Source organism: Phoca vitulina, unplaced genomic scaffold (assembly GCF_004348235.1).
Source record: "Phoca vitulina isolate PV1807 unplaced genomic scaffold, GSC_HSeal_1.0 scaffold40, whole genome shotgun sequence".
Lineage (NCBI taxonomy): Eukaryota > Metazoa > Chordata > Mammalia > Carnivora > Phocidae > Phoca > Phoca vitulina.
This window is the reverse complement of record NW_022589743.1, coordinates 12925208-12944641: the sequence shown is the minus strand read 5'-3', so window position 1 is coordinate 12944641 and position 19434 is coordinate 12925208. Positions and strand designations below refer to the sequence as shown.

Sequence of the window (19434 nt, the reverse complement as noted above, 5' to 3'; positions counted from 1 at the left end):
AAAACAAGTGTTGGTAAAGATGTGGAAAAATTGGAACCTCTTAGTGGGAATATAAAATGGTGCAGATACTATGAAAAACTATAGCAATCCTTTAAAAAAGAAAAAAAAAAATCAAACACAGAATTACTATATGATCCAACAATTCCATTTCTAGGTATATTCCCAAAATAACTAAAAGCAGGGATTTAAACAGATATTCATACACCAATATATATAGCAGCATTATTCACAACAGACAAAAAGGGGAAAATCCAATCGTCCACTGACAGATGAATAGATAAACAAGATGTGGTATAAAAATACAATAGAATATTACTCAGCCTTAGAAAGAAATGAAATTATGGGGCGCCTCGGTGGCTCAGTTGGTTAGGTGTCCAACTCTTGATTTCAGCTCAGGTCATGATCTCGGAGTTGTGAGATAGAGCACTGTGTTGGGCTCCATGCCAGGGCTCTGTGCTGGGTGTGGAACCTGCTTGGCATTCTCTCTCCCTCTCCCTCTGCCCCTCCCCCACCCCCACAAAAATAAAAAAAGAAATGAAATTGTGGTGCGTACTACAACAAGAATGAGAACCTGAGGACATTATGCTAAATGAAATAAGCCAGACACAAAAGGACAAATACTATGTTAATTCCACTTATATAAGGTAACTAAAACAGACAAATTCATAAAGACACAAGGTAGAATGGTGGTTACCAGTGGCTGAAAGGAGGGGAAAATAAGTTCTTTAATGGACAGATTTTCAATTTGGGATGATGAAAAAAGGTTCTGTATATAGTGGTGATATCAGCACAACAAGGTGAATATACTTAATGCCACTGAACTACACACTGAAAAATAGTGTATTGATTCCATTAATTTCAATAGTTTCCAAACCTGTTTTTTATTACAATTGGAGGTCTCTTTTTAAAATTCCAAAGCCTAGGCCATACTCCCAATGTAAAACATGGGCATCAGTATTTTTTGAATCTCTCAACATTATCCCATATCCCAACAAGTTTCACTACTGCATTATACTATATTTCTGTAGCTCTCAAAATAACATTTTTAATTTCTTAAATTTATAGTTATTAACTTCAACATTAGGTGTTCTGAACGTATCTCCATCAACAAGATAACACCTTATCTGTGAATCTTGGATATACTTCTGCTCACTTGGTGAACACATTACTTATACTATAAAGAATACTTAGAAAACAATAATATTCTGGTTTACAGCTTCAAGTGCTCTGCAAGTACTCTTTATATTCCTATTATTTCCCCAATATAAGAAATTTTTAGGTATTCTGTTTTACTACTTCCTATCGCTTTAAGATGACATAGGTAGAGGAGCACTTGGGTGGCTCAGTTGGGTAAGCATCTGCCTTTGGCCTAGGTCATCATCCCAGGCCCCTGGTCAGGGGTTGGGCTTCCTGCTCAGGGGGGAGCCTGCCTGCTTCTCCCTCCTCCTCTGTCCCTCCTCCTGCATGTGCGTGGGCATGCACACACTCTAATAAAGAAATAAACAGAATCTTAAAAAAAAAAAAGATGTAGGAAGAAAAGATACAGTTGGTCTACAGGGTCCAAAACCTGTCTCATTTTTCATGCCCTGTAACCCTGTTCCAACACTGGCAAGCTACATGACCTTGGATAAGTGACTTAGCCTCTCTGTGCTTTAGATTTAGCAATTGTAAAACTGGAATAACAAAGCTGTAAGAATTGAGTTAATGTTAAGCCCTAATTCTAAACACAGCCTGATGAGTTCTGCTTAAGCAAAGGTTTCTCCCCCTTCAGAAACAAAACTTCCCTATTATTATTCATAACTAAAACCAACAGTTCAAAAGGACAGACTTATAGGAGTCTATGGCACAAATCATGTAAGAAATGATAGTAAGAAAAGCTTACCAGAGAGGAAAAAAGAAAGAAGTCTTAGCACTTAATTTTTCTCATAAATGAGGGGCGCCTGGGTGGCTCAGTCGGTTAAGCGACTGTCTTCAGCTCAGGTCATGATCCTGGAGTCCCAGGATCAAGTCCCGCATCGGGCTCCCTGCTCAGTGGCGAGTCTGCTTCTCCCTCTGACACTCCCCCCCTCATGTTCTCTGTCTCATTCTTTCTCTCTCAAATAAATAAAATCTTTAAAAAGAATTTTTTTTCTCATAAATGTTTCTGGAAAGTATGAGAATGTAGAAAACTGATCATGCAAATCCTCACGACTCAAGCATCAAGAGAAATTTCATGGGTCATAAGTAATATATCACCACTTAAGATTTTAGAAAATAGGATGAATAATCTTGATGAGACATTAACAACAGACCAACACAGGCTGCAGAGAGGCAAAAAAAAAAAAAAAAGACAGTAACTATGCCCAACTGGACAAATAGTGGGTATCTTGACATAAAGGTGAAGGTTTCCCCTATCTTTGAGATTCTAGATCACACTCAAATTTTAGCACATGGGGTGCCTGGGTGACTCGGTTGGGTGTCTGACTCTTGGTTTCAGCTCAGGTGGTGGTCTCAGAGTGGTGGGATCGAGCCCCACATTGGGCTTCTCATGCTTGGTATGGAGCCTGCTTAAGATTCTCTCTCCCCCCTCCCTCTGCCCTTCCCACTGCTCGCACACTTGCACTCTTTCTAAAATAAATGAATAAATAAAAACTAAAAGAATTTAGCACACAGGGCACCTGGATGGCTCAGTTGGTTAAGCGACTGCCTTCGGCTCAGGTCATGATCCTGGAGTCCCAGGATCGAGTCCCACATCGGGCTCCTTGGTCAGCAGGGAGTCTGCTTCTCCCTCTGACCCTCCCCCCTCTCAGGTTCACTCTCTCTCTCTCTCTCTCTCATTCTCTAATAAATAAATAAAATCGTTAAAAAAAAAATTTAGTATACAATTCCAAGAGGATTCGGAAGACCAGTTAGAAAATATCTTTTTTTTTTTTTAATGATTTTATTTATTTGAGAGAGCACGCGAGAGCACAAGCAGGGCTTTGGGGGTGGAGAGGGAGAGCAGGGAGCCTGATGTGGGGCTCGATCCCAGGACCCTGGGATCATGACCTGAGCCGAAGGCAGAAGCTTCACTGACTGAGCCACCCAGGCACCCTAGTTAGAAAGTATCTTCTACCAATAAACATTATACCAAGCTCAGCTGGGTTTAAAGCCCTAGAACAGCCAATATATACATGTGACTATTGAGCACGTGAAATGTGGTCAGTCCAAATGGAGATGTACTCTAAGTATAGAATATACATTAAACTTCAAAAACTTCTTTAAAAGTAGTAAAATATCTCAAAAAAGTAAAATATCTCATTAATATTTTTTGCATAATTAATTACATGCTAAAATGATGTTCTGGATATACTAAGTTAAATATATTTATCTCACCTGGGTTTTTGTTTTACCTCTTTTAATATGCCTACTAGAAGGTTTAAAATTACATATGTGACTCACATTGTATTTCTACGGGACACTGCTACCTGAGAAGGCAGGAAGAAAGAAAACGAGTCCTTACAAAACATAATGATGATTGCTCTTAGCTTCCCTAGAAGTTCAAGTTTTCAGAGGTATTGAGGGACCCAACCAAAGGACATCCTAAAGCTATATAAAATGGTTAATAATGTATCTCCAGAGGAAACTTAAATCTTGTATTGCTCACATTTAATTAAAATATTAGAGATAAAAGGACTGTGTAAAAGCCACAGGTGCAGAAGATAAACACAGTTTTATGGGTGAAATTTAAAGTATATTCTTTCATCTATTGCCTTAAAAACAAAAACAACCTTGACCAACTTCTTTAGTAAAGCTCCTAAAGTATTATTTTAATTATAAGTGTAAAGGCTCTGGTGTAAATAACACCATCCAAAAGAACTTTCTGCAATGATGGAAATACTCTGTATCTATATTACCCAATACTCTATATCTGTAATACCCACTAGTCACAGAAGTACTTGAAATGTAGCCAGTGAAACTAAGAAACAATTGTAATTTTACTTTTTTAAGTAACTGAAATTTAAATAGTGGCTACTATCCTGAACAGCACAGTTCTAAAACGTCTTTAAAATAAAAAAACAGGGACGCCTGGGTGGCTCAGTCTTTAAGCATCTGCCTTTGGCTCAGGTCATGATCCCAGCGTCCTGGGATCAAGCCCTGCATCGGGCTCCCTGCTCGGTGAGAAGCCTGTTTCTCCCTCTCCCACTCCCCCTTGCTTGTGTTCCCTCTCTTGCTGTCTTTTTCTCTGTCAAATAAATAAACAAAATCTTTAAAAAAATAAACAGGATTAAAATTCCTTATTTTGCCCTAATATTCTAGTTACAATTAACTCTATAAAATACTTAGGGATATACTCCTCTCCTTCCTGTGAACTTTGCCTGCTTCATCCCACAAGACCAAAATCTCTTTCTGTGGGCCAGGCTCTTTGCTAATACTTAACCCTTAATTCCAGAACCCAAAATAAGGGCGTAGAACATACAGAACCTGGGGCGCCTGGGTGGCTTAGTGAGGTAAGCATCTGACTCCTGATTTTGGCTCAGGTCATGATCTCAGGGTCGTGGGATCAAGCCCCACATGGGGCTCCACATTCAGTGCAGAATCTGCTTGAGATTCTCTCCCCCTCCTCCTCCTACACACACACACACACACACGTGCACGCGCGCTCTCCCTTTCTCAAATAAATAAAATCTTTAAAAAAAAAGAACATACAGAACCAGATATCTGATCCAATCTCCTTTATGTTATATTCAGCAAAGATTTATTCTATCCTATTTATATACACACACGTGATTATACACACACATATATACATAATATATAGATATCCTATATTGCCTTTTAAAATTGAAGTTAAATAGAGTAAAAATCTCAAAGCAGATTTACCAACTGAACAATATATGTTTTTCCATAGAAATTAATTATATGGCTATATCTGTAGGTGAGGGAACAGAGTAAAATTAAAGTATATACTAAATGTTCCCTATTAATTCTCTCCTATACAATCTCAACTGCCACTTAATTAGCACACCTCCTATGTAAACACATAGTGTAAGATACTAGACTAGCAGTCTTAAAAGAAAAAATCCTTATTAATATCTTTCTACTCTGTGTATCTTCCTATAAGCATTTAAAATTCTTACTAAATATACAAACTTAACCGGCCACTCAGCTAAGCTGCTATAATAGATTCAAATGACAAAAAACCAACCAAACACAAACTTAGGTTCTTCTTCAAAATAATTTGATCCTAATGTATACTCAAACATCACACGTTTGTAATGTCTTTTTACTAAGAGACTACTTAAAACCTACAGTAAGTCATTGGTATTTATTATAGCCATTTACCTGTGGTTTCACTAGCAAACACAGCGACTGCATCTGATCTAGTTTCCTACACTGTAGGAAAACATCTAAACTGTTAAGACAAAACACTGGTCGTTCTTTTAACAATACCTGAAGATGGCAGATTTAAAAGTAATTCTTTTAAATTTCTTTGTGTTAATTACCCTAATAACATCTTAAATTTCTGTGGTTAATTACCTATACAGTTGAGGGGTTCTTTACAGCTAACCTAGCTATACCACTAGATTTAATTCCATTTCCTCTTTCAGTCCCTGAAGGTTGTTATAGTTAATCAGACAATTAGCTACATTGAAATTCAGATTATTAGAAGATGAGAATCTATATTTAATGGGAATAAAGGGAGGAAGAATAAAGAAAATGTCAGGAATATTATTTTCTCCTTTGTTCAAATGAAACCAGCTTCACAATACCAATTTCCTTGACAATTGTGTTCTTTTAAGATTTTATTTATTTATTTAGAGAGCATGTACAAGAGAGCCCACAAGTGGGAGGAGGGGCAGAGGGAGAGAGAGAAAGAGAGAAAATCTCAGACTCCCCACTGAGCACATAGGCCTTATAGGGAGCCCTAAGTGGCCAATCTCAGGACCGTGAGATCATGACATGAGTCGAAATCAAGTTGGGTCACTTAACTGCCTGAGCCACCCATGCGCCCCAGACAATTGTAATTCTTTTTAAGAATGTTTATACAAGTTCTTGGGGCATCTAGGTGGCTCAATCAATTAAGCATCCGATCTTGATTTCGACTCAGGTCATGATCTCAGGTTGTGAGGGGGAGCCTGCTTAAGATTCTCTCTCACCACCCCCCAATCCCCCTGCCTGCTCTGTCTTTAAAAAAAAAAAAAAAAAAAAGCTTATGCAAGTTCAACAAAAAGTGACTGGATCAGTAAACAAAAACAGTATATATGATGCTTAATGGTTTAGCTTCATAATAGGCCAGAAATGCAATTTATAATCCAATTGTTATCTACCTTCCTAATATCATTCCACTGAATTCAATGGGAAAGTTAAGTAGTCCCAAACCATAATTAAAAGCAGGTGAGAGACTTATCTGCTTGATTTTTCTACTTGTTTTTCTAAAGGGAGGGGAGGTAGCAGGGAAGTTCCTATGAAAAAAGGTTTGAGGGACAGCATTTATCTGTCCTGGATAAAATCAGTTTTGTACCACAACTAACCTTCAAGAGTAACTCAAAAGAGCATATACTATTTCTAGTACCACTCCACTAATAAAACACAATTTGAATTTAGTTCCCCTTCTAAATGGGTCAGCCCAGAGAAAAACACTACTGCTCAATTACGTTATGTAAATAACAAGCAGAATCTATTGGATTCATGAAAATCTCCAGTATGAAAAGTTGCATCTTCTATTAATAACAGCCCATTAAGAGAGCTTCTTTCATGAAGAGAAATAAAGATACTTCCAGTATCTTACATGGCTCATTGAACACATTCATTTACCTCTACGTCTTTGTGAAACACCTTCCATATAGACAGCAAAAGAGCACAAAGAGAATGGTACAAGTGAAGGCAAAATACTGGCCACAAAATTTGGGGAGCTAACAAGCAAAGGCAAAAATAGTAACTAGCTTAGTAGATAAAGGCTAAGGGGAAGAAACCAAGATGCAAACTGAATCAAACCCACAGAATCCCAGAAAGGCACAGAAGTGAAGACACTGGTAGATCTCTGAAGGTGGATGCATGGTGTAACAAAAAACAAAAAGAATGAAAGTTCAAATGAGTAAGTCAGACTCCTAGACCCACTTCTCTATCCTGTAGACAGGCTCTTTATATTACTGATCCAGATCAGTAGAAAACTTAGAAGTTCACTTTGAATTGGATGAAACAGGAATTCTGCACTTAAGAGATACCAACCTCTGACATAGATAATTAAATGACAAAAGAGATAACATAACGCTGAAGAAAACAAAAAGATATAGAGGGAATAGAATATAATTCTAATACACTATATGGCTCGGCTACAAATAATATTTATATAATCATAATACATACAACAGGTATTGTTTTTGTTTTTGTTTTTAAAGATTTTATTTATTTATTTAAGACAGAGAGAATGAGAGAGAGAGAGAGAGCACATGAGAGGGGGGAGGGTCAGAGGGTGAAGCAGGCTCCCTGCCGAGCAGGGAGCCCGATGCGGGACTCGATCCAGGGACTCCAGGATCATGACCTGAGCCGAAGGCAGTCGCTTAACCAACTGAGCCACCCAGGCGCCCAAACAGGTATTGTTTTTACCAACTCTTGTAACCTTACTGGCAAGATAAGAAATGAAGGGAGAAGAGTGTATACAAGTGGTTGGCATGGGGGGAGGAGTGTAAAATAGTTAAATCATCAAACAAAGTCAAGAGATTAGGGGTGCCTGGGTGGCTCAGTGTGTTAAGCGTCTGACTCTTGATTTCAGCTCAGGTCATGATCTCAGAGTCATGGGATCGAGCCCACATTGGGCTCCACACACTTGGCACAGAGTCTGCTTGAGATTCTCTCTCTCCCTATCCCTCTCCCCCTGTTTGCACTCTCTCTCTAATAAATAAAATCTTAAAAAAAGTCAATAGATTAATACTGAATAACTGAAAACTCAAGAATCAGCATGTTATTTGCTTTTAAATTTTTAAATAGGTAAATTAAAAGTTAAAAGAATTAAAAGGGAATGCCTCTGAGGAGCACATCTAGTATTTGGTGCTCAGATGGCAGCTTTTAATCATTTTAGATCTCAGTTATCTGCTTGACTTCTTAAAACTGTATTAATGTGGGGGTGCCTGGGTGGCTCAGTTGTTAAGTGTCTGCCTTCAGCTCAGGTCATGATCCTAGTGTCCTGGGATCGAGCCCCACATCGGGCTCTCTGCTCAGCGGAAAGCCTGCTTCTCCCTCTCCCGCTCCTCCTGCTTGTGTTCCCTCTCTCGCTGTGTCTCTGTCAAATAAATAAATAAAATCTTTAAAAAAACAAAAAAAAATTAAAAACTGTATTAATGTATATGCTGAACACTGCTGATTACCAACCTGACATTTATTTCCCCTTCTTCTAATTGCCTACTTCATGTCTCTTCTCCATTTCTTCTCACTAACCAGAAGCCTTATTTTGTTCAGAGTGGCAATGCTCCCATATAAAAAATATTTGTTTCTCTCAGTATAGCCAATGATAGGTCAGCTAAAGTCTCCAGGAAAGAACCTATTTTCTGATACAAGGGTCACCCCTTCTTGCTTTCTCCCTTCCTCTTCCTGCCTGAATTCACTGTGAGTGAAATCCGTAAGGGCAACACTCACAGAGACCATGTGGATGAAAGCTAAAGGCTAAAGATGACATCACAGAAAACTCCAGGGTACCAGAGTCCTTGATGACATCATTGAACAGACGCACCAGTATTGGACTACCTACCTCCAGACTCCTTGCTACCTAGAAAAATCAATTCCTACATAAGCCAAGTAGTTAGGTGTTCTGTCTTTTGCAACTGAATTCATTCCTAACTTGTACAATTTTTTTGTTGACAGTAAAGGTTTATGTTCATTTTCAAAGAGGAAGAAAAAGAGCCTTGATTTGTTCAGGCTTATCTACTCATCCATTCTACTAAAACTAAAAAGAGAAGTTTGAAAAGACTCCACAGAGTTACACACTGAAAACAATGTGTACATAAGACATAAAGGATGGGGGCACCTGGGTGGCTCAACGTCTGCCTTTGGCTCAGGTCATGATCCCAGAGTCCTGGGATCAAACCCCGCAGCAGGCTCCCTGCTCAGCCGGGAGTCTGCTTCTCCCTCTCCTTCTGCCCCTCCCCCACACACACACACTCATGGCTATCTCAAATAAATAAAATCTTTTTTAAAAAATACGAAAAAAAAGACATAAAAGACGGCATCCCAACAATGATACAACATAACCAAATGTTTCCTTCATATCCTCACATCTTTCAGGGAAAACTAAAAAATTTCTTTTTCTCTCACATCCCATCTTACGGTTTCATCTTTCTTGAAGCCTCACTAATTTAACCAAGTGCTTAGGACCAAATCTTCTAAGAGATCGTATCTTATATCATATTTAAATCAAAGAGAACTGGGGAGCCTGGGTGGCTCAGTTGGTTGAGCATCCAACTCTTGATTTCGGCTTGGATCATGATCTCAGGGTCGTGGGACAGAGCCCCGAGTTGGGCTCTGCTTTTGGCAGGGAGTCTGCCTGGGATTCTCTCTCTCCTTCTCCTTCTGCCCCTCCCCCCTTCTCATGCATTCTCTCTCCCCCAAAATAAGTAAATAAAAATCTAAAAATAAATAAATAAATACTGTAGCAATCTAAAGCTTTTAACTACACAGGAAAAGAAGTTATCTTAAAGTCTTCTGCGTCTCTATCTGCAACTACTCTACAAATTAGTGTCATAAATTTGCTTAATTCAAAGTTCAAGAAAATTACACTCTAAGAGTAAACATGTCTTATATAGAAAAACACAAATTTAAATTACTTTAAAGCAAAATTAGAGGTTTGGGAATGAGAAGGGTTAACTCAATCCAAAACACAACTACAGATCACTATCTTTAATAAGTATTAATATTACTTAATTTTAACAGAGTACTGCAAATATATTTGCACTACTATTAAAAAGATATACTTCATTGCTTAAGCCTCTGCTTTCACCCCACATTTTTCTATCGTCCCAAATAAAAATTTAGGTCACTAGATATCCAGCCTATTCCCACTTCAAGAAAATTCTTAAAATGCATAAAAGAAAGGGTGAAGTGGTCAAAGAAAATTGAATACTTATAGTACTTTGCTGAACTTAACTTCCTGCATATGTAAGACAGCTTGTTTCAGTCCACATTTTCTGTAAAGCTATAAAAATTAACAAACCTAAAGAAATGTTAAGAGTTTATATGAGATAGCTTACCTTTTATTTATAGGTTTTTCATCTTTTTCATAAGGCTTTACAAACCATTTGCCAATGCGTACAAAGTTCCGGTTCATTAAACACCGTTCCAACAGATTGTGAACTGCTTTAAATAGCAGAGTACGACATTCATAGGAAAGTCCATTCTCCCACACTCCATCTTCCTCTTCTACAAGAGAAATGAAAGAAACAAAAAGTAAAATAGTGGCACTATATCTACTCAGAGCCAAGTAAAAAGTGTTACAGTTTAAATTCATAAACACTACTACACCTACTACATAAACCCAACTAAACCTCAGAATATTGAGCTACCACCACTTCAATATATCTCTAAACATTAAAATACCAGGTTTCAAAGTTACTCCATAAGGAGTAAAATGCGTAAGTGTCATGTATTCCATTAAAGTACCTGAAAATTATTTTCCCACTGCATAAAAAGTCAATGATATGTTGCAAACATACTGATTTGGTTTCTTTATCAATGCAAAGAACATTTGTATAAGCTGGGAAACATTAAAGACACGCTATACCTAAGATGGCAATTTCTAAGCTGGCTCACTTGTTACTTTGTCCTAATTCCTCCAGTCATTCAGCCTGCCAAAAAAAACTAGCCAGTTAGTAATTAACTCAAAAAATGTTATGTCCATCAGCATTCTAATCCACGACTCAACTATAAAAATAAGTGATGAATAAAAAGGAAGCTTTTGGCACAGAGCCTAACAAGTGATGCATTATGCCACCTTCGATCTCATTTCAACCAAATGATTCCCATTACTCTTCAATATAGGATCCTCTACTTGAGGAAGAAATTTTAAAATATAAAGACTTAAATTTTTTTAAAAAGATTTTATTTATTTGACAGAGAGAGAGTGAGAGAGCACAAGCAGGTGGAGAAGCAGAGGGATAGGGAAAAGCAGGCTCCCCGCTGAGCAGGGAGCCCAAGACGGGGCTCTATCCCAGGACCCTGGGATCATGACCTGAGTGGAAGGCAGACGTTTAACGACTGAGCCACCCAGGTGCCCCAGAAGTTCAATTTAAAATTTAAGTCTTTAGGGGTGTCTGGGTGGCTCAGTCAGTTAAGCATCTGCGTTCCGCTCAGGTCATGATCCCGGGGTCCTGGGATGGAGTCCCGCACTGGGCTCCCTGCTCAGTGGAAAGTCGGCTTCTCCCTCTGTCCCTCCCCCTACTCGTATTCTCTCTCTCTCTCAAATCAATAAATAAAATCTTAAAAAAATAAATAAATAGAACTTCTAATACAAAGTTATAACTACCCTACTAACTATACGGCCTCAATTTTGCCAGCCCATCTATTAACCACTTTAACTTACCAAAAAAATGTTAACATAGTTATTTCTAGGTAAGTCTAGAAGTAGTTCAAAAAAGTTTATTCTCTATCCATTTCATATCTTTAACAAAGCATCCAATGAATTCTGCTACAAATGATACTTAGGCTTTTAACTTATTATTTCAAATATAATTTAGTATCATTCCATAGCCTGTATACTTTTTATAAACATTTTATAAATATGGGTCGTCTTTCAATATAAGTAAAAAATGATAAAACCTTAATTCAACACTAAAAATGTCTACACTATACCCACAGAATAATAATAAACTATGATGCTTTTGAATAAAAGCAGAAGCATGTATTAAGATTATATTCATAATCTACACAACAAATGGACAGACTAAACATTAACTAAAAAGCATAATGACAGTGGACTTTAACTGCACTAGAAATTTGTGGCACTACAAAGGTTAATGCTGATTTTGTGTTGTTCTTCAAAGTGTTTCCTAAATTAGTCAAGTCTTTCAAGTCAACTAATTATTTTTCCAAAAAGGTAGGCTTAAAAAAAAAAAAAAATGATGTAAGCTTTAAAAAAATGACAGTACTTGAGAGTTGGAATAATTTTAAATCATTAAGCATTAATTTTAAAGGAAAAGAGGTTTTACATTCTATTATATTGTAGACCACCTTATATATGTCTATATAAGCCAAAACTTCACAAGTTTCACTTTATTAAAGAAAACAGTAGTCTAGGAGAAAAGGGAAATGGCACACAGTGACTTCACTTTAATTATTTAAGGGTCTAGATCACAAGTATATTCGTGAGTTGCTGAGAGAAAAAAAATAAATCTTAATCAATCTGCTTTCAGCCTAATCACAGTCATTTCAAAACTAGTCACATTAAGAGTTTTACCTCAAATTGTGATCTATGATTACTAAAAATATGCATGTTTTTAATTTCCAGTTATGCTGGGAATATCTCCCAGTTCTTCACTTCTTTGTAATCTATTTAGTATACTTTATTTTTATTGCCTTCTCAAAAATCCTTACCTTCTGAGAAGCACAATGGTTGTAACATTTGTCCTATACAACAAACGTTTACCAAAATCTTTTTAACTAGTTTTAAGTTTTAAAGCCACAAGATCCAAGACACAGAGTTGTTACCATTACATATCAAAGTTGCTCAGTCGCTATAAACTTTAATTATCAGAAAATTATTCACTTAAAACTTGAGAATGAATTTGTCTTCTTCCCACAAAGAGTAAATAAAAAAGTCTTTGGAATAGTAAAAGCCTGTAATACAATAATTTGCATACATTTTTTACATAAAATTCTGAAGAAAATCTATCTCAGTTAAACCTGAAGTTAAATGATTTAAGAATACTAAATAGTTTAAAAATTTCATCAGTACTAATTTTCAAGCATTTCTCCCTCATTGCTCTAAAGTTTATCTAGGGAAAATCTAGTTCTAGGGAACTTAATGCTTTTATCTAGAGAAATTTAGGTGAACTCAATCCTCATTTTACATTATATCCTCAAACGCCCACAATTTTCATTAACACTAAATGGGAGCTATGCATAAAACAAAGAAGAAAGGACACCTGTAAGGATCTTCTAAGCCAACAAATATCAAGTATATCTTCACCTATATAGCAAGTAACTAAGCAACTATTATACTAAAGCAACAATTTCATTTTTCACTGCTGAGGAAATAAGTCCTAATAACACTCAATGAAAAGCCTGAAGATTTGTTGTTGTTGTTTTTGGTGTGTGTGTGGGCGGGGGGGGGGGGTCACCTAGAAATAAGAGTCTACTCAGCCAATCTTCTAATAGCCTGTTATAATAACCATAGCAAAAGTACTTCTCTACATGTGTATTCAGATATGAAAAGTGAAATGGTACAACCAACCCACCCAAGATAGTGATATGCACCTCTTACACTAATTAAAACCAGTCCCTGAATCTCAACACCAGTATCATAATAGAGAAGGGAGGTAGAAGGGAACATACAGCAAATCTTTACCTAGCTCTTTTGAATTTAATCAACCATAGCCTAATGGAAAAAGTCTGCTTAATGCATTTAAATAAATGTTTTTCTCCTCTTGTATCTGTATCCCCAGAGAAAATAGGTTCAATTTTGTTTATAGTAATTTTCCATTAGAACTTTTTTTTTTTTAAAGATTTTATTTATTTGACAGAGAGAGAGACACAGCGAGAGAGGGAACACAAGCAGGGACAGAGGGGGAGGGAGAAGCAGGCCTCCCACCGAGCAGGGAGCCTGATGTGGGGCTCCATCCCAGGACCCTGGAATCATGACCCGAGCCGAAGGCAGACGCTTAATGACTGAGCTACCCAGGCGCCCCTCCATTAGAACTCTTAGCATTAGAACTCTTCATCATTACCTGAAAAATTTTTACAAAATATTTGAAAACAATGCAAAAGTTCAAATGCTAAATTTGATTACCATAAAATATTTTCCTGAGGATACAGATTATAGTGATGACAAACTATGTGATAGGTCATCAAAATAATTCTGTCACTATGGGGGAAAAAAATGAAAAAGCTGACACACCTAGTATTGGTATTCAACATTTTTCTCAAAACTGACATCTTTAAATATCTCCACAGTAATAAACCAGTAAAAATGGACTCTTTTCCTAAATAATTCTGCCAAGCTTTTAAAACACAACATATACTAATGAATAATGAATGGGTCAAAAATGATAGAAAATGAGAAATGTTTAAATGTCTAATTCAGTGTTTGTCTTAAATAATTGCCCATTCATAGCCATTCATTCAACAAATATTACTCAGAGCCTTAGGCTGGCAGCATCACTGATCTTTGGCAAAACCTGAAAAACTCTGGTTTAAAAATCCCCTGAATATATGTTGATGATTACCTCTGATTTGAAGATTTAAAAGATATATGTTCTTGCTCAAAATGGGCAGTACACAGAAGAAATATGACAAATAAAAGTGTTCCTAGAAGACTAGTCAATACAAAAAGTTCGTCACAAGTAAACTATGGAACAGAAGATAGAAATGAATTAACTCGCTTCAGGCACACAATTTTTTTATTTGGCTGACGCTAGATTCCTCTACTTGGCTGCTATTTATCTGTTTGTCAATCCTGTTAAAGCTGCCACTTAAGGTTAAATTCCACTATAATATCCTTCAATAAAAGAATCTAAAATTAAATTCTAAGAGCAACCAATGGCCCATTTAGTTTGACAGTATTATGATGAAATTCTGGTATAATGAAAGTATCTGGACAAGTTGCTAAAATCCCATATATACACCACAGGAGCCAGAAAAAATAACAAATATTTTTAGCCCTGAGTCTGTTTTTTTAGTTTCAAGGTATCAGTTTTCTCAGAGTCTCATCACAGTCTAGCTTGCTATGATCTTTTTTTTTTTAAAGATGCAACCTCAGGAGAGGGAGTAGTTTTTATTTTTATTTTTGTTTTAAGGGAAAGACTAAAAGCCAATAAGGACAGCAATAAAATTCCAAAAAGGTTAAGGCACAAAAGAAAAATACCCAGAAAACTCTTCTCCATCAAGGACACACTAATGGTAATAAAACAATCTTGGCTTTGATGCAAACTAATAGTACACTTAAAAGAACCAGTCCTACGTATTATATAGAGACTTGTGAGCAGAGGAATTAAGTTAAAATTTTCCCAGAACCAATTTTACACCTCTATCATACAACCACTAAATGAGGTCTGCTACAAATTTTAAGTTAAAAAATATATATATAAATAAATAAAATTTAAAAAGCTGTAATCAGAGAAAAGTTTTGTTCCCTAATTCTTCTTCTATCAAACCATATTAATTCAACTATCCATTCTCTCAGAGGAAGCAGACCAAAAAGTTAAAAAAAAAGTTAGTTTTTGACTTTGGGATTCAAGGGATATTTCGAACAAATCTCTTCCTGGAATGTTAAAGTTAGGCAATACTAGTTAGCAAAAATCCTAACCCAAAAATCATTAGGTCTTTGCAAATCACTAAACAGTACTGACTACTACTGCTACAAAACAAGTACTGAGGGTTTAAAGTATGTATCAAGTTAGATTTGTTTTGCTGTAACAGATTTTTACCAATTAGCAATAAGGTAAGTTTACATTCTGTTTCTACACCTTGAAAAGAAAATGACCTAAACACATGCTACATGATATTCAGACAGGCAAAATTTAAAATGCACTATAGAACCTGATCAGATTCTTCAGAACTATCAAGATCATCAAAACAAGGCAAGTCTTAGAAAATATCACAATCTGGAACAGCCTAAGGAGACATGACAACTAAATGTAGTATCCTGGATGAGAACATAGGATAGAAAAAGAACTCTGGGTAAAAATAAAGGAAATACAAATAAAGTACAGGCTTTAGTTAATACCAGCATATCAATATTGGTTCATTAGTTGTGAAAAATGTACACAATATATGATATTAACAATAAAAGAAGCTGGGTGAGGGTTATACAGGAACTCACTATACGATCTTTGCAAATTCTATGCAAATCTAAAACTATTTTAAAATTAAAAGTTTATTTTTTAAAATACACTATGGATGACACGAAAGAAATAAGGGGGTTGAGCAAAGGCAATTCTGTACTTTTATCACTGGATATTTCAGTTAATAAGGAAAACAGAATTCTAATCTTTGCAAAGTAGAATGCCTTCCCTCTTTCCCTCATCAAGAAGGGAAATAAAACCATAATCACAAACATTTCAGTAACAAGATGAGGTAGGTGCTGAACCAAACAGAAGGGCACTGCCTGTGCCTGCAAAAAGCAAGCTCATACTAAATTAACCAGCTTTTTAGTTACCACCTGGGTCCTTCCGGTTCCCTTTTCCTCAGTGCTACACCTCCACTTGGAACTCAGGATTGCCTCCTGCAGCTGATGCCACCCCTACTGTCCAGCTGCTCTCTTCTCAGGGGAGCTTAAAAGAAGGGAATAGAGTGCCACAGATGGGAAGAAATGAAAAAGGGGTTAGCTAGAGAGACAGAGGCAGACTAATTATCCCAAAAGGGAGGCAGACGGTGTCCCTGGAGCAAAGAAAAGGGCGAGACAAATATATTCCATCTGAAAAGACCTTATTATTCTTTAAGATATGTCTGATTTAAGTAACAACATTCTAAAGTAAATGACAAGTTGGGGGGAAAAAAGGGTAAAATATTACATAAATACCACTGACTACACACGTTGTTTAAAACAGTACAGAAGAGGCTTTGGAATGGTAATTATGATTATACACACTACTCCTAATATATTTTGCTTTGCTATTTCAATTGCTTTCACTCTGATAAATGTTTTAAAGTTAATTATCATTCAATGGCATTCAGCAAAATCTAACAACAATTAAAACCTAATCTTCCAAAATTATATTCATTCACATTCAAGATCAGTATTTTAAACTACAGGTATTACTATTTTTTTTAAATTATGCAAAAAAGCAAAGTTAAACTACAGAAGCTATTTTTTAAACTGTAGCCCAGTTTTAGGAGAAAACATATTTAACTCATAACATGAATCTAGAGGGAAAAATCCACATAGTGTTTTAATATACATCAAAACAGCTCACATTTAATTTTAATAGACTTTCAAAATACTAGTCTTATGATGGTAAAACTAAATACTACGCATCTGTTAAAATTATCTTTGATTCTACAAAATGTATTACACGAAATCTGGAAGAAAAGTGGTTTGTTCAAATGCTCTGCCAACTTTATTAAGACTGAAATCCCCAAGTCAGCATTATAGTTTATCAACTAGTTTATATAGTTTATAGTTTATCAATAACATTAAAACAGTCTCCAAACATTTTAGTTAAGGTGGTCTTTATGACCACTTAAAATAATAAAATAACTCCAGCATACCAAAGTGAATGGAAGAAAAAAGCCAGCAAGCTTAATAAAGAAATTTCATATCCTGACATATATATATATATATTTCATATACTTGTACATACACATACATATGTAAACAGATCACTTTACATATTTAGAACTACAATGCATACTCAAAACTAAGGACTAATATCTCCAGCAGGGATCTTATTAGAAAAGCTAGCAAAGCTGGAAAGCATTTATCATAAAAGAATTGTAATCTCTCTCAAAGATTAGCAGTGAAGGGTTTGTTCATTAGAAGGTAAAAGGAACTATCAAAACAAATGTTAACACATACATTCCTACAGAAACATTAGTCTTACTAAGAGCTTGTTTAAGACGGTCACCTGGATTACATTACATCCAAAAATAAAATAGGTCTTACAGGTCAAATGGACAGTAATAGAAACTTCAGAGTATTCAATTTCAAATAAGAATGCTTTTTTTAGTTATCAAAAAATCCTTAATTTACCTGTCAAGAATCATTACCAAACATCTTGCTGAAGTCGTTGGTACCTTGCAGCAAGTAACTAATCATTTACATTCCTATCACCAAAGATTCAGTTAACATTGACTCTTAAGAGTCTAAACGAAGCACAAGCTTCAGTGACTACATGAAGAGCTACAGTTTCTCTTTCTAAAGTAACATTTGGTCATAAAAGTCAAGAAATTAAGATAGAAGTAGTCTTATTGATAGGTTCATAATAAAATTATTTTTGTGTAACTTTTCAGAGTATGATTCCATGTCCTATAAAAGCTAAACAAGGTGGGAGCGCCTGGGTGGCTCAGTCGTTAAGCGTCTGCCTTCGGCTCGGGTCATGATCCCAGGGTCTTGGGATCAGCCCCGCGTCGGGCTCCCCGCTCAGCGGGAAGCCTGCTTCTCCCTCTCCCACTCCCCCTGCTTGTGTTCCCTCTCTCGCTGTGTCTCTCTCTCTCTCTCTGTGTCAAATGAATAAATAAAATCTTAAAAAAAAAAAAAAAAAAGCTAAACAAGTTGGCACTAGTCTCATTTTAGTGAGTGTTTGAAGGAACACTATCTAAAACAAAAGAATCACTCTCCAAGAATAACAAAATTAACATATGCTTTCATATGTTAATATAACAACGACAGTTAATAACAAAATAAATATATACCTTGGAAAAAAACACATGAGAAAGTTCAGTATTTCTAGATACTCCTACAACTGTCTGCATAATCATAGGGAAGAGAGCAGTGGCAGAATGGACTCAAATGGTGAATTACATGTGCCTGCAAATTACTTTGTTAGCAACTTTATGCTCCCCCATTTCATTTTTCTTAGGTAACAGGCCTTCCCTGTGCCCTGTCTGCATGAAATTCACAAGGAACCTGGCTGGTGAAAGAACAGTTACTCAAGGCTAAAACCTGACATAATATGGATAATTTAAGTAAAATAAAATAACCACAGTGAAATATAACAGTAAGCTCAATTTTTATCTGGCTTCATACTTAGTAGTGTTTCTCACACACAAAAATCTTATTTTGTAATATAAATGATTTTTAGAAAAAGTATACAATGTTGCTATATATCATTAGTTAGAAATAAGTTGCTTTCACCTGACAAGTCATGGTGAATAAGGTCAGCAAAATTGGGGTCTTCACCCCACCAAAATATCCACAATTCTCTTCTTCCAGGTCTTTGATCTCGCCGCCAAACACCAAGTACATCTGCCTTAAGGCAGCGACTAAAACTGCTCAAAATGGGGTCTTCCTCTGTCACCGGAAACAGAATAGGGGCAGAAGTTGGGCCTTGCCATACATATCTTTTCCATTTAATTCCCGTCAAGTCAGCCTAAAGAAAAGAAAGCATGATTATTACTGCATATTCATTCAAAGTCAATAGTAACTCTTTTTTTTAATTAAAGATTTTATTTATTTATTTGACAGAGAGAGAGAGACAGCGAGAGAAGGAACACAAGCAGGGGGAGTGGGAGAGGGAGAAGCAGGCTTCCCATGGAGCAAGGATGCGGGGCTCGATCCTAGGACCCTGGGATCATGACCTGAGCCAAAGGCAGACGCCTAAAGACTGAGCC

The 19434-nt window shown here is 36.4% G+C and overlaps 1 protein-coding gene across 1 annotated transcript in view; it reads right to left on the bottom strand.

The window, feature by feature from the left end:
* The window catches only part of MED13 (mediator complex subunit 13), a 101820-nt gene that overhangs the window by 80408 nt on the left and 1978 nt on the right, over window positions 1–19434 (bottom strand). Inside the window, exons 2-3 of the mRNA XM_032429302.1 lie at window positions 18959–19193; window positions 10203–10371 (exon numbers count right to left, since the gene is read on the bottom strand). Coding sequence (XP_032285193.1) covers window positions 10203–10371; window positions 18959–19193 — 404 coding nt within the window. The remainder of the gene's footprint in view (window positions 1–10202; window positions 10372–18958; window positions 19194–19434) is intronic.